Consider the following 11,925-nt stretch of genomic DNA (forward strand, 5'->3'; position numbering starts at 1 on the left):
CAGTCATCGCTTTTTTCTGTATGTTTATTTGTTGAAATAGACCCTGCTTACCAGTCACTACCTGACATATCGGCGATGATATTGTAATGTTTAACTGGTCCAAATCATAGCCCCCCTTTCGAGGGACCCATTCAGGTGGTGGGATGACTTTTGCTAGTCCAGCCTTGTGGGCCCCTTTCGACTCCATATACTGTACGTATTTGTTAAAATCCTTAAACTCATCCCATGTAGGACGAAATACTTGTATGTTAACTCCACTCCCCGATGTACAAACATCATCTCCATTAGACATTTTATAAATTTTTCACGATCACAATAGTCAGAAATTAAACAATATTTCGTCACTTATCAATGGCACTACACCTTTCTATACCCTGCCATATTTATAATACTATTCCTCATTCACTGTATCCTCCATTAATTAACAGCTTCATAATTTTCATTTATTTTAATAAGTAACATGCGATTATACTTTCGTAATATCGTAAAAACATTATCGGTAAGATGGCCGACTTGAATGAGATGCGCTTGCAACAAAAATCACTAGTACGAGATGAAGATACATAAGTGAAATCGGGTCACGTAGACAAAAATGTACATAGAATTTTGTATATGGATGGATAGATTTACCATACGAAGCTTCGATTACACTTGTCGCACGCCACGGTAAGAATAGATTTCTTATGTTGGTACTTGCGCACTAGTTTGACAGATATACACAATAACGAAAAAGGTTAGGAATTATTGTTTGATTAATTTATGCCGGTTTTTATGCAATAAATTATTAGTATCAAAACATACCTGAAAAGATTCTTCGAATTCCTCAACTAGATTCCCACTTCCATTTGATGGTGCCGCCATTTTGATTCAGCAATTTCGATTAATTGCCGCTGTTGTTTACACTCGTCGCAAAACTACAGTGATGTCGGCGGTCTGATTTGACAGCTTCCTAATATTAGTTTCCTTACTAATGACGATGGCGACTCAGAATCGCAACAACTATTACATCATTATTCATTATTATGCACGTTGATTTAATAACTACACAAAATAAAATTGGATTATAGTTCATTTTAAGTATTTTTTCGTCATGTAAACAAATGTTTCAGAAAAATAATATAAAGAAACAGTTACCTAAATTATATTTTTGGCTCTCTATACAATAATTAAGGAAATATAATACAAGCTGCGTGGCGCGGTTTTCCCTGCAGACGAACGCACGAGCAAAGCAAGTATTTATATTAATTTATTATTTAAATACTTATAATCTGATAAACTTCAGCACCACCAAGTTGAATTAAAATTCATTCAGCAGTTTTCACGTGAGAGTAACATAATATATTCATATTTCTATTCATACAAACTTTCACATTTTTTATTTTTGTAGTAATCTATATTAGGGCATAATATATTTTTATGTAACAAAAAAACGAAAAGTATTAGAAATAGAAGAAACTAGAACATGCTTGAAAGGCGCGAAAAAACACTCAAGTCTCAGTTTTGATAAAATCGGTTTTGAAGTTTGTTTTATAGTATTCCGTATATAACTAATTAATAATTTATTTCATACATATTCACTAGTAATTGATATTATGTTTCCGAGTATTATTATTTATTATTATGATCAGCTGATTTAAGGTCAGTAACCTTGTTCATTTTACACACTTGTTAGTTGTAACTTACAGCTAGCTATAAATCGGTTTTCTAAAATATTTCAGAAGTGTCATATGGTAAACTAATGTATTATTTAAAGTTATACAATATAAATTTATTATAAATTAATTATTTAATTCTAACTCAAAACACTTCACCTCACTACTACATCCATGATGGATGTGTGAAAATTTTCCCCGTTCAATACAAGCCTACCAACATAAGGACCGAAAAATTATTAAAAAAAACTTGGTAAATGAACCTTGTGCGGTGATAATTGCATTGCTATAAGAAAAATTTCTTAATGTGTTCAATACAGAATAATGTATTATACACATTTTGAATTACATATTTAAATTTATCTCGTACCTATAAAAAATAGGTAATCTGGCAAAAAGGGCTTGACATATTATTGTTATTTTACAAAACATTATTGCCGACATTGACATCTGACAGTTTAAATTCTGATGGCGTCCGTAGAGCTAGTAAAATAACCTCACTGATGCTATTTTGCGTGTTATTTACAAAATTATAGGCGAAGTGTGTATCGTATATTTAATTTATAGTGATAGTATATAAATAAGAAGCCATGGCGGATGCTGCTGCGAGACAGCTCCAGTACGAGTATAAAGCGGTAAGTTTTGTTTTTATAAATACTAATTATTGCCAAACAATTTGTAATATGACTTTTATACCTACGTTTCTTAATAATTGTCCCATCTCAAAAATACTGTGAATCTCATAAACGGGAAACATTGTTAAGTTTTCCGGTTGGATATAATTTTTGAATGTTGGAATCTGAACGTTCGAAATATCTTTATCATAATCCATCATTATATTCCTGCTAATCAGCATGTGTTGTAATGATTATAAAATAATATAGACCTAAAGCCCAAAACAACAAACTGCAAGTTTTCCAAAGGGTCGATGTAACTTGGTTTTCTACATAATCTATATGCCTATAATATACATATAGGTATATATTGTAGATCGTATTCTACTACGATTACCCATACAATACGCTTCACTGCTTCAATTTCCAGAACTCAAATCTCGTTCTGCAAGCTGATGTAAGGCTAATAGAGAGACGTGGACGCGATGAGGCCAACGGCGAAGTGCTATCGCTCGCCGGCAAGCTCACTGGCACGCGCATGGGCGATAGGGCACAGAGAACTAAGCCGGAAAAGGCTGAGGCACGGAAGGCTAAGTGAGTATTTAATAGCATAGCTTCCATTTGTATGGTATGAGCTCTGGAAGGCATTTTGGGTGTCATTTATAGAGTTATGTAACAGTGTAGGCTGTGGACTGTGAAATAATAGAGCATAGATGGCTCAGTGGTGAGACCTTGGACTTAAAATCAATAAGTTGGTGCTTTGAGACCAAGCGAACGTGCAGAAAACAACTTTTTTTTTCAATTTATCTGCGCATGTGTGTAACATAACCACTGCTCTAAACGGTAAAGGAAAACATCGCACTTGAGTGTGGTTTATTAAGCTGTGCTTAGTAGTAGGAACATATACGGGCTGATGATGATGATGTTATGATCTTGTACAAACGCATTCGCACATCGGCAGGCGGCAGAAGCGCGACGAGGCGACGTACGAGCTGTACAGGTCGCGGTCGGCGCGCGCCGCGTGGGCGGACGACGCGCCGGCGGGCGTGCTGTACCGGCCGCGCGCGCAGCACACGCGCCACGCGTACGAGCTGCTGCTCGCGTTCATACAGAGCGCGCTCACCGACCAGCCTCGGGACATACTGTGCGGCGCGGCGGACGAGGTGCGTCCCTTCCTAGTCCATTCCTTCGCTCCAGCTATCAATTCTTCTCCTTATACTTTAAAAGCGGGTAGTTCATGGGTGGTGGTGGTCGCTTATCATCAGGCGAACCACCATCTCAGTTGCCGGCTATGACATAAAGAACAAAAGCTTTATAAGTCAGTTTGTGTATTTGTTTGTTTTAGCGACGCTTCGGTTAAAAGTTTTTTTTTTTCCACATATATGAGAAACTAGGTTTCCGCCAGCGTGGAATTCGGTTATATCGCGCGATATGGTTATGAGTAGCGTATGTCATGCCCAAGGTCTAGGTTATTTGTCAAAATTGGTTAAGTGGTTTAGATGTGAAAGAATCCTACATGATTTTATGTTTGACAGTTGGGAACTTCAATACAAACTTTCATCCCCTATTTCGACCCCTTGTACCTTTTTTTTATTTATTAAAAATTATAGCATGTCCTTTCCCAAGCTCCATCTTCATACCAAATTTCATCAAAATCGGTTCAGTAGTTTCAGCGTGATTGACGGACAGACATCCAAGCAAACAGACTTTCACATTTATAATATTAGTATGATTATTATTTTCCGCCTGTTTACTTATTGGCAAGTAGACATTGCGATTAGTAAGTCATTCACCAATTCCAACATCACTAATATCAATCTAGCCGTTTTCGAGTTGTACACCATGTAGGTAATTAACTCTAAAATGTTTTATTTGCAGGTACTAGTTGTGTTAAAGAATGACAAATTAAAGGATCCCGAGAGGAAGAAGGAAATAGAGTTACTGTTGGGGCCAATACCAGATGAGAGGTTCGCCCTGTTGGTTAATTTAGGTGAGTTGGACTATTTTTTTTTTAACAGGCGGGATCACGCTTGGCCGAGAGGTTAGGCGTTGCTACGGTTTGGCAAAAAGGCGCGGGTTCGAATCCTGCCTCGCCGCCTCGAAAAAATTCTCATTTATAAAGCATTTCAATGCTATAAAACTAAAAAAGAATATTTCTGTGAGTTTCTTTCTTTAATTCTGTCTATCTTTGATATGCATCTGTTGATGTATATCATCTGCATACCCCAACAGGGGGCCACATGTACTAACCCTTGGCACAAACCTCCTTGTACTTAGAGAACAAAAAAAATATATATTTTTTTCATTACAGGCAAAAAAATCACGGACTTCAACATAAACAACCCAGCTGAGGGCAACACTGACATCGACGAGACGTACGGTATCAATGTGCAGTTCGAGGAGTCTTCAGAGGAGGACCAAGAAAATGCTTTCGGAGAGGTAATGCCCCAAGACCCAAAAACCCAGCATAATAGATGCTAGGGCTATACCCTTTCCTACTAATCCTACTTCCCACTATCCTACTTAATATTATAAATGCGAAAGTTTGTATGGATGTGTGTGTGTTTGTTGCTCTTTCACCCAAAAAAACTATTGAACTGATTGCAATTAAATTTGGTATGTAGATAGCTTGACAACTGGAATAACATATAGGAAACTTTTTATCCCGATATTCCTACGGGATACGGACTTACGCGGGTGAAACCGCGGGGCGCAATTTGTTTTAAATAAAATTTTGTTTGTTTGGATGTTTGTCCGTCAATCAAGCTGAAACTACTGAACGGATTTTGATGAAATTTGGTATACAGACAGGTTTTGAGCTGACTCGGGTGACAGGATACTTTTTATCCCGATTAAAATATGTTCGCTTGGGATAAAACAGCAATAAAACGGACTCTAAATAATTTCTAAATGTCCTAATTCCACGCGGGCAAAGCCGCGGGCGCAAGCTAGTGTAGATTAAAATAATTCCCTCACGCATAATCTGTATAAGAGCAAGTGAAGTGAGATGATTTTTTTTTTTTTTTTTTTAAGTGTAGTTGATGTTTTCATGTAGTTGTATATACTTTAAAAATTTCGCTCTCCGTTCATATTCCAGGTTACCGACGAGGAGAAAGAGGACGGCGACGGCTCGGAGAATGAGAAAGAGAAGGAGAGCAGCGCGAGCGACGAGAGCGACGGGGAGGGGAAACGGAACGCTATACACGCCAATGTGAGTGTGCTTGTGTGGCTGTTTTTTTGATGTGAAACATCTATGGCCGCACGTAGAACCGATTTCTGGCGTGGCGACGCGTGCCGTGGCGACGCGTCGCCACGCTATACGAATTAAGTAGTCACGTGTCACGATTCGAAATAAATTCGTAAATTTTTGTATTTGTGTGTGAAGTCCCGTGTCCCCTAGTGGGGTATGGGGCAGATGATGTACATCTGTTTTGCTGATCGATTTTCTTTAGGGACAAGTAGGTGATCAACCGTCTGTGTCCTGCCAGACCGAGACTTTTTTTTTTCGTGCGTCCCCACCGGGAATTGAACCCAGGATCCCTCGGTGCTACGCTCACGCGTTAACCACTGTACCAAGGAGGCGGTCAAATTTTTGTATTTAATGAAAATAAATGTTTATTCAATAAATAGTCATCGTTAGCTGGAAGAAAATCGTAATATTCTATTTTATCATTATGACATATTTAGTTCCTATCACAATATGTTCTTTTCTGCATATTAGTTTTACAAAATAATGTCGATGTTTCACATCTGCCAGGCGTCCAGTGACGGCTCACATTTTTTTTTTTCTTAAATTTCCACTCTGAGACACTCTCTAGACTCGCTAACTGTCATCAGAGATAGAAATAATTATCAATGGAGAGTAAATATTTACGGTAGGAATAAAGGTATGGATTGGGAAGGGTGAGGAAAAGGATACGGACCTCCGGCTCCCCCACTCACCGCACGAAACACAGTGGCATGCTACTACTTCACGCCGGTCTTTTGTGCGGGTGTGTGTTGTACTTGTCCGGCGCGAGCTGGCCCAATTCGTGCCGAAGTGTGTTCGACTCCCACAATCCGATTATTTACATTTTTTTTATAATGTCTCGCTGGCCTTTAATTTTACCAATATTATAGACACGAAAACTTGTATGTATGTATGTTTTTTACTCTTTCACACGATAACAGTTTATCGTATCTTTATAAAATTTGGCACAAAGATAAGCTATAGCCTGGATTAGCACATAAGCCACTTTTGCACCCGGTTACCGCGCGAGCGTCGCCGCGGGTTACAGCTAGTCTTATTATATTTTCATTTACTCAACTCTTCGTATCTCCAGCTAACCGAAGACCAATCGCAGAAGAGGAGGGATGCTGTACTGCATCCGATGGACATAGATGCATATTGGCTGCAGAGGCGTCTGTCAAGACACTTCCCTGATGCAATGCTCTCTCAGGTATGAAATGTCTATATCCCAGCTTGATAAAGTAAAAAATTTATTTATGGGACTCGTAGTATTAAATCGTTTAATAGTGCTAAATTCAAAAAACTATATTAAAAATGTATTAGTTCCGAGAGCATTCATATAGCATTAATGAATATATGGAAGATGACAATCCGTGGAATGTTGTCACTTGAGAACCACGGGTCAGTTTATTGGCATCATTGTTATGTACATGTTATATATTATGTCGATCTAAAATGTAAAATTGACATTATTTTAAAAGAGTAACTACAGAGTTTGTTGCCGGCTCTTCTCTGCAGAAACTGCCTTCCGAACCGGTGGTAAATGTTATAACTGTGTTATGACGATTCAAAAGTGCTTCTATAAGAAGTTTAGTTGAATAAATAAATGTTTGAGGTCTGGCTCTTTCTAACCTATTGTATCCTATCCTACTATCCTACTAATCCTACTATCCTACTTCTTATCCTACTAATATTATAAATGCGAAAGTTTGTAAGGATGTGTGTGTGTGTTTGTTGCTCTTTCACGCAAAAACTGCTAAACCGATTGCAATGAAATTTTGTAAGTAGATAGCTGAGCAACTGGAATAACATACAGGCAACATTTTATCCCGATATTCCTACGGGATACGGACTTACGCGGGTGAAACCGCGGGGCGCAGCTAGTTCTATAAAAAAAATTTCGTTTGTATAGCATTTGATAAATCAAAAAATTGTTTCAATGTCGTGATAACAATTACACGAGTGGTCACTACATAGTATAAAACATTGTCGCTATCAGCCGTCTTGTGTGTCTGTATCTTCAAAATTGCGCATGTTAGAGTCTGAGTAGAGAGCAGAGAGATTGAGTTTGAGTTTGAACAATTTTCCAGGCAAAATCCAGCGAAGTGCTGCAAGCGCTGGCCGAAGCCTCCGACGACAGGGACCTGGAGAACAGGCTGGTGCTGTTGCTCGGATACGACTGCTTCGACTTCGTGAAGATACTGAACAAGAATCGATATATGAGTAAGTGGATTCTCCTACTCAGCCTCGCCATACCGCCACCGTTGGGGCACAGGCTTCTGAGGGTTCGTCATTCAGCACGCTGGTCATGTTCACAACAGGTGTCACAGGTGTTCCAGGTCTAGAAGGTGTCACAACAGCACGGGTTGATCAGATTGTGGTGATAACCAGTTGTGCCCCGCGGTTTTATCCACGTAGTCCCTATTGTTAAACAGCCTAACGCCATCTTCGATAGATGGGCTACCTAAAACTGAAAGAATTTATCAAATCGGACCAGCAGTTCCTGAGATTAGCGCATACAACAAAAACAAACTCTTCATCTTTATAATATTAGTGTAGATTGTGTATGAGTGAGTCCTATCTTTTAACTTACTTTCTCTCCATATTCCTGGTGTGTACCTTCTGTAGTATCTAGTGTGGTACCACCATTCTAGCCCTGGGGAAGTTGGTGAGCTGTTCTGTATACAAAAAATTGGTTGCCTGTAAAGTCGGTTTTACGGGCGAAGATTTTACGTGACAACGTCTTTTTCTCGGTAGAATATTTATTGATATGAATATTATTAAATTGCACAATAGGAACAAGGAATTGAATGAAAATAAGAATTGCACAAATTTTAACTATGGAAAATATATTTTGTTTACTAAAAAGACAGAGACAGAGACACAAGCACGCGCCGATTCAATGCGCCTAATTCTCTAGTGCTGCGCGCGCGGCGGACCGATCATAGTTCGGTGACTCATCGTAACGTTACCGGGCGTTACACTTTTTCATGAGTGACTCCGAGCCGCAAACTAATTTAAGACGTTGTCACGTCAAAAGACAGGGCCCACGATACAGGCTAACATAGTGTGGGAGATCTTATTTGGGTATGTGTGTTTAAGCCGAGCGTGTGTAGAACTGGCAGTGGGAATCGAAATGTATTTATTTTATTTTATTTTTAAACACTTTATTGTGCTGTGAACGCAGCGGAAATACATACAACAAAACTTATGCTAATGTATACAGCACAGAAGGCGGCCTTATCACTTACAAGTGATCTCTTCCTGGCAACCAACTGAATGAGTGAAAAATAAAAATACTTAAACGGAACTAGGTAAAAAGTTAAATCGGTGAAACATATAAAAAAAAGTGAAGTCCCGTGTCCCCTACTGGGGAATGGGGCAGATGATATACATCTGTTTCACTGATCGATTTTCTTTATGGACAAGTAGGTGATCAGCCTTTCGTCAAACATATTACAGGTAATACTATAATTACACACACACACACACACACACACACACACACACACACACACACACACACACACACACACACACACACACACACACACACACACACACACACACACACACACACACACACACACACACACACACACACACCACACACGCACCACACACACACACACACACACACACACACACACACAATATAGCATGCAAAAGAATAATTACATACAATTGAAAATCAAGATATGTAATATACACATGATAATACTATAGATATATAATAAAAAACATATATAAAAAAAATTATATATGCATTGTATGCAAACATACGGTTTCGAAATAAATATATTTTAATTATTTTTTTCAGTTCTTTACTGTACAAAGTTGGCATCGTCCCAATCGGACAGTGAGAGGGCTGCCATACGCGATGAGATGTCGAAGCAGCCGCACCTGCAGAAGATACTGGCCCAATTGGAGACGGGCAAGGGGGATGAGGAGGTACGTTCGTAGATTTTATATCAAACTAGCATTTCGCCTCGGCTAGCATTTGCCCGTGATACACATATATAGCCCATGTCACTTAGCGAAGTTGCAGCTATCTATCAGGTGAAAGAATTTTTGAAATCGGTCCAATAGTTTTTGAGTTTATCCATTACAAACAAACAAACAAACAGAAATGCAAATTTTTCCTCTTTATAATATTAGTGTAGATATTTGCCTTTTTTTTTCTCGAAATTTATAAAAGAGATCATAATAGAGGACCACTCTTTTTGGATATATGTTAGCGGTCAATTATGACTGCATGTGGTGTTATTATAGACTTTACTTTCTTTCCTCAAGTGATAGGTTTGTTTTCAACCGACTTCAATCAAGGAGGTTGTGAATTATTATATTTTTTTTTGTTTTGAGAACTTTTGACTGGGTGAACCGATTTCTGATGATTCTGTTTTCATTACAAAGCTGGCCTGTGTGTGGCCCATTAAAATTTGATCTAATTCTGATAATTTGCATGTGATTTTGTATTTAATTAAATAAAGAAAGAAAGAAAGGAAACACATTTATTGTGAATATACATTCACAAAAAGAAAGAAAACAGTAGGGTTCACTTATGTGGATAATTCAATAAATATGTTCCATACTTACATCTACCGCTCTGCGTAATATTATTATTAGTTATTTTATATGGCAATGTTTATATTAATTGTCTGCGTTATTAATTAATTATCTGTATTAGTCGGAAATATTTTTGTTCGTTCATAGATTCACTCGCTTTCATGCTCTATCTCTCTCTCTCATTTTAAACGCTAACTATACTGACATTCCAGATGAAAGAGCAATCGGAGCAGCCGCGCAAGCGTCAGAAGACCACGGAGCAGTCGAACTGGGGGGGGCAGGTGGCCGGTAGCAGGAAGGTGCTGCAGCTGGAGGAGCTGGTGTTCGCCGCTGGCTCGCACCTGATGGCCAACAAGCGGTGCCAGCTGCCGGCTGGGTCGTTTAGGAAGCAGAGGAAAGGTAAGCGAGCTGGGGGGATAGGTGGCAACTGCAGGTGGGTCGTTCAGGAAGCAGATATAAGTTATGGGAGCTGATAGGGAGATAGGATAGGATAGGTGATGGTTGAGAATTTCTTGAAATAGTGGAAAGAAGAAAAAGGGAGCTAAAGATCTTAAACAAATAAAAATGCTGCTAGCTGGATACTATTGAAGAAGTTTTATCTAAATTCCTCCTTTACGGCTGGACCGAATTCAATGAAATTTATTGTGGCTTCAGACAGATTTTTCTTGCAGATGAAAGCTTGAGTAGACTTAAATTAAAAAAAAAAATCTATCTGATGCTTAAGTTCCACACGAATAACGTTCGAGTTGGAGTTGAGTTTGAGTGTGGTCTTATCTGGCCAGGATACGAGGAGGTGCACGTGCCGGCGCTGAAGCCGAAGCCGTTCGAAGAGGACGAGACGCTGGTGGCGATTGAGAAGTTGCCGAAGTACGTGCAGCCGGCGTTCGAGGGGTTCAAGACTTTGAACAGGATACAGGTATGTCCTTACTAATATTTTAAATGAAAGAAAGAATGAAAGAAAGAAAGAACAATTTAACAAAGTTGCGAAAGTTTGTAAGGATGTGTGTGTGTTTGTTGCCTTTTCACGCCAAAACTACAGAACCGATTGCAATGAAATTTGCTACGTAGACAGCTGGACAACTGGAATAACATATAGGAAATCTTTTTATTCCGATATTCGTACGGGATACGGACTTGAAAAATGAAAGAAAGAATGAAAGAAAGAAAGAACAATTTAACAAATGATAACATTACATAGAAAAAAGAAAATTATGATAAAAATAGGAAAAAGTTATTATACATTAATACATAATAACTATCCAGGAATAACATCTCAGTACTGATTTTTCAGTGACACACTTCCCTTTTTACCAGTCTGACGGACAGTAAGATAGACGTCTGTCAGTCTGTCTCTTTTTCACGCATAAACCGCTCAACTGATTTGGATGAAATTTGAGTATAGATTTAATTTGAGATTCGAGAAAGTAAATAGTATGGTTTTTAACCCAGTTCCTGTAGCGTTTTGTCTGTAAACGACGAATGAAAGTCGAGAAGGTTCTCAATTCTAATATATTTAACTTGTTTTTGTTTGTTACCTTTTGATAACCTTTTTTATTAAACCCTGGTGCTTAATTTTTTTTTTTTTCAATTATACGCCACATGGCAGATCACAGTGGAATATCTTCATATAATGTAATACCTACTTTCCTAACCTACTAATAACCTATGAATCACGTGTTAGAGTTTGAGTTAGAGTCAGACTTACAGATACAGTTCGAGTTAGAGTTTGAGTTAGAGTCAGACTTTGAGTTGGGAGTTGGAGTATGAGATAGAGTTTGAGTTTCCACCACCCTCTTCCAGAGCCGCATATCGAAGGCGGCGCTGGAGTCGGACGAGAACCTGCTGGTGTGCGCGCCGACCGGCG

At 38.7% G+C, this 11,925-nt stretch overlaps 2 protein-coding genes across 2 annotated transcripts in view; one reads left to right on the forward strand and one right to left on the reverse strand.

Moving 5' to 3' along the window:
* The window catches only part of LOC119838999 (probable lysine-specific demethylase 4B), a 13,563-nt gene extending 12,957 nt beyond the window's left edge, over window positions 1-606 (reverse strand). The window contains exon 1 of the mRNA XM_038365168.1: window positions 62-606. Coding sequence (XP_038221096.1) covers window positions 62-292 — 231 coding nt within the window. The 5' untranslated portion in view covers window positions 293-606. The remainder of the gene's footprint in view (window positions 1-61) is intronic.
* Window positions 607-2,113: 1,507 nt separating this feature from the next.
* The window catches only part of LOC119839015 (putative U5 small nuclear ribonucleoprotein 200 kDa helicase), a 37,983-nt gene continuing 28,171 nt past the window's right edge, over window positions 2,114-11,925 (forward strand). Inside the window, exons 1-11 of the mRNA XM_038365183.1 lie at window positions 2,114-2,287; window positions 2,697-2,860; window positions 3,228-3,429; window positions 4,145-4,256; window positions 4,578-4,705; window positions 5,364-5,477; window positions 6,589-6,705; window positions 7,586-7,718; window positions 9,316-9,446; window positions 10,274-10,460; window positions 10,844-10,977. Of these exons, the coding sequence (XP_038221111.1) occupies window positions 2,243-2,287; window positions 2,697-2,860; window positions 3,228-3,429; window positions 4,145-4,256; window positions 4,578-4,705; window positions 5,364-5,477; window positions 6,589-6,705; window positions 7,586-7,718; window positions 9,316-9,446; window positions 10,274-10,460; window positions 10,844-10,977 (1,467 nt within the window). The 5' untranslated portion in view covers window positions 2,114-2,242. The remainder of the gene's footprint in view (window positions 2,288-2,696; window positions 2,861-3,227; window positions 3,430-4,144; window positions 4,257-4,577; window positions 4,706-5,363; window positions 5,478-6,588; window positions 6,706-7,585; window positions 7,719-9,315; window positions 9,447-10,273; window positions 10,461-10,843; window positions 10,978-11,925) is intronic.

Source organism: Zerene cesonia, unplaced genomic scaffold, assembly GCF_012273895.1.
Source record: "Zerene cesonia ecotype Mississippi unplaced genomic scaffold, Zerene_cesonia_1.1 Zces_u007, whole genome shotgun sequence".
Taxonomy (NCBI): Eukaryota; Metazoa; Arthropoda; class Insecta; order Lepidoptera; family Pieridae; genus Zerene; species Zerene cesonia.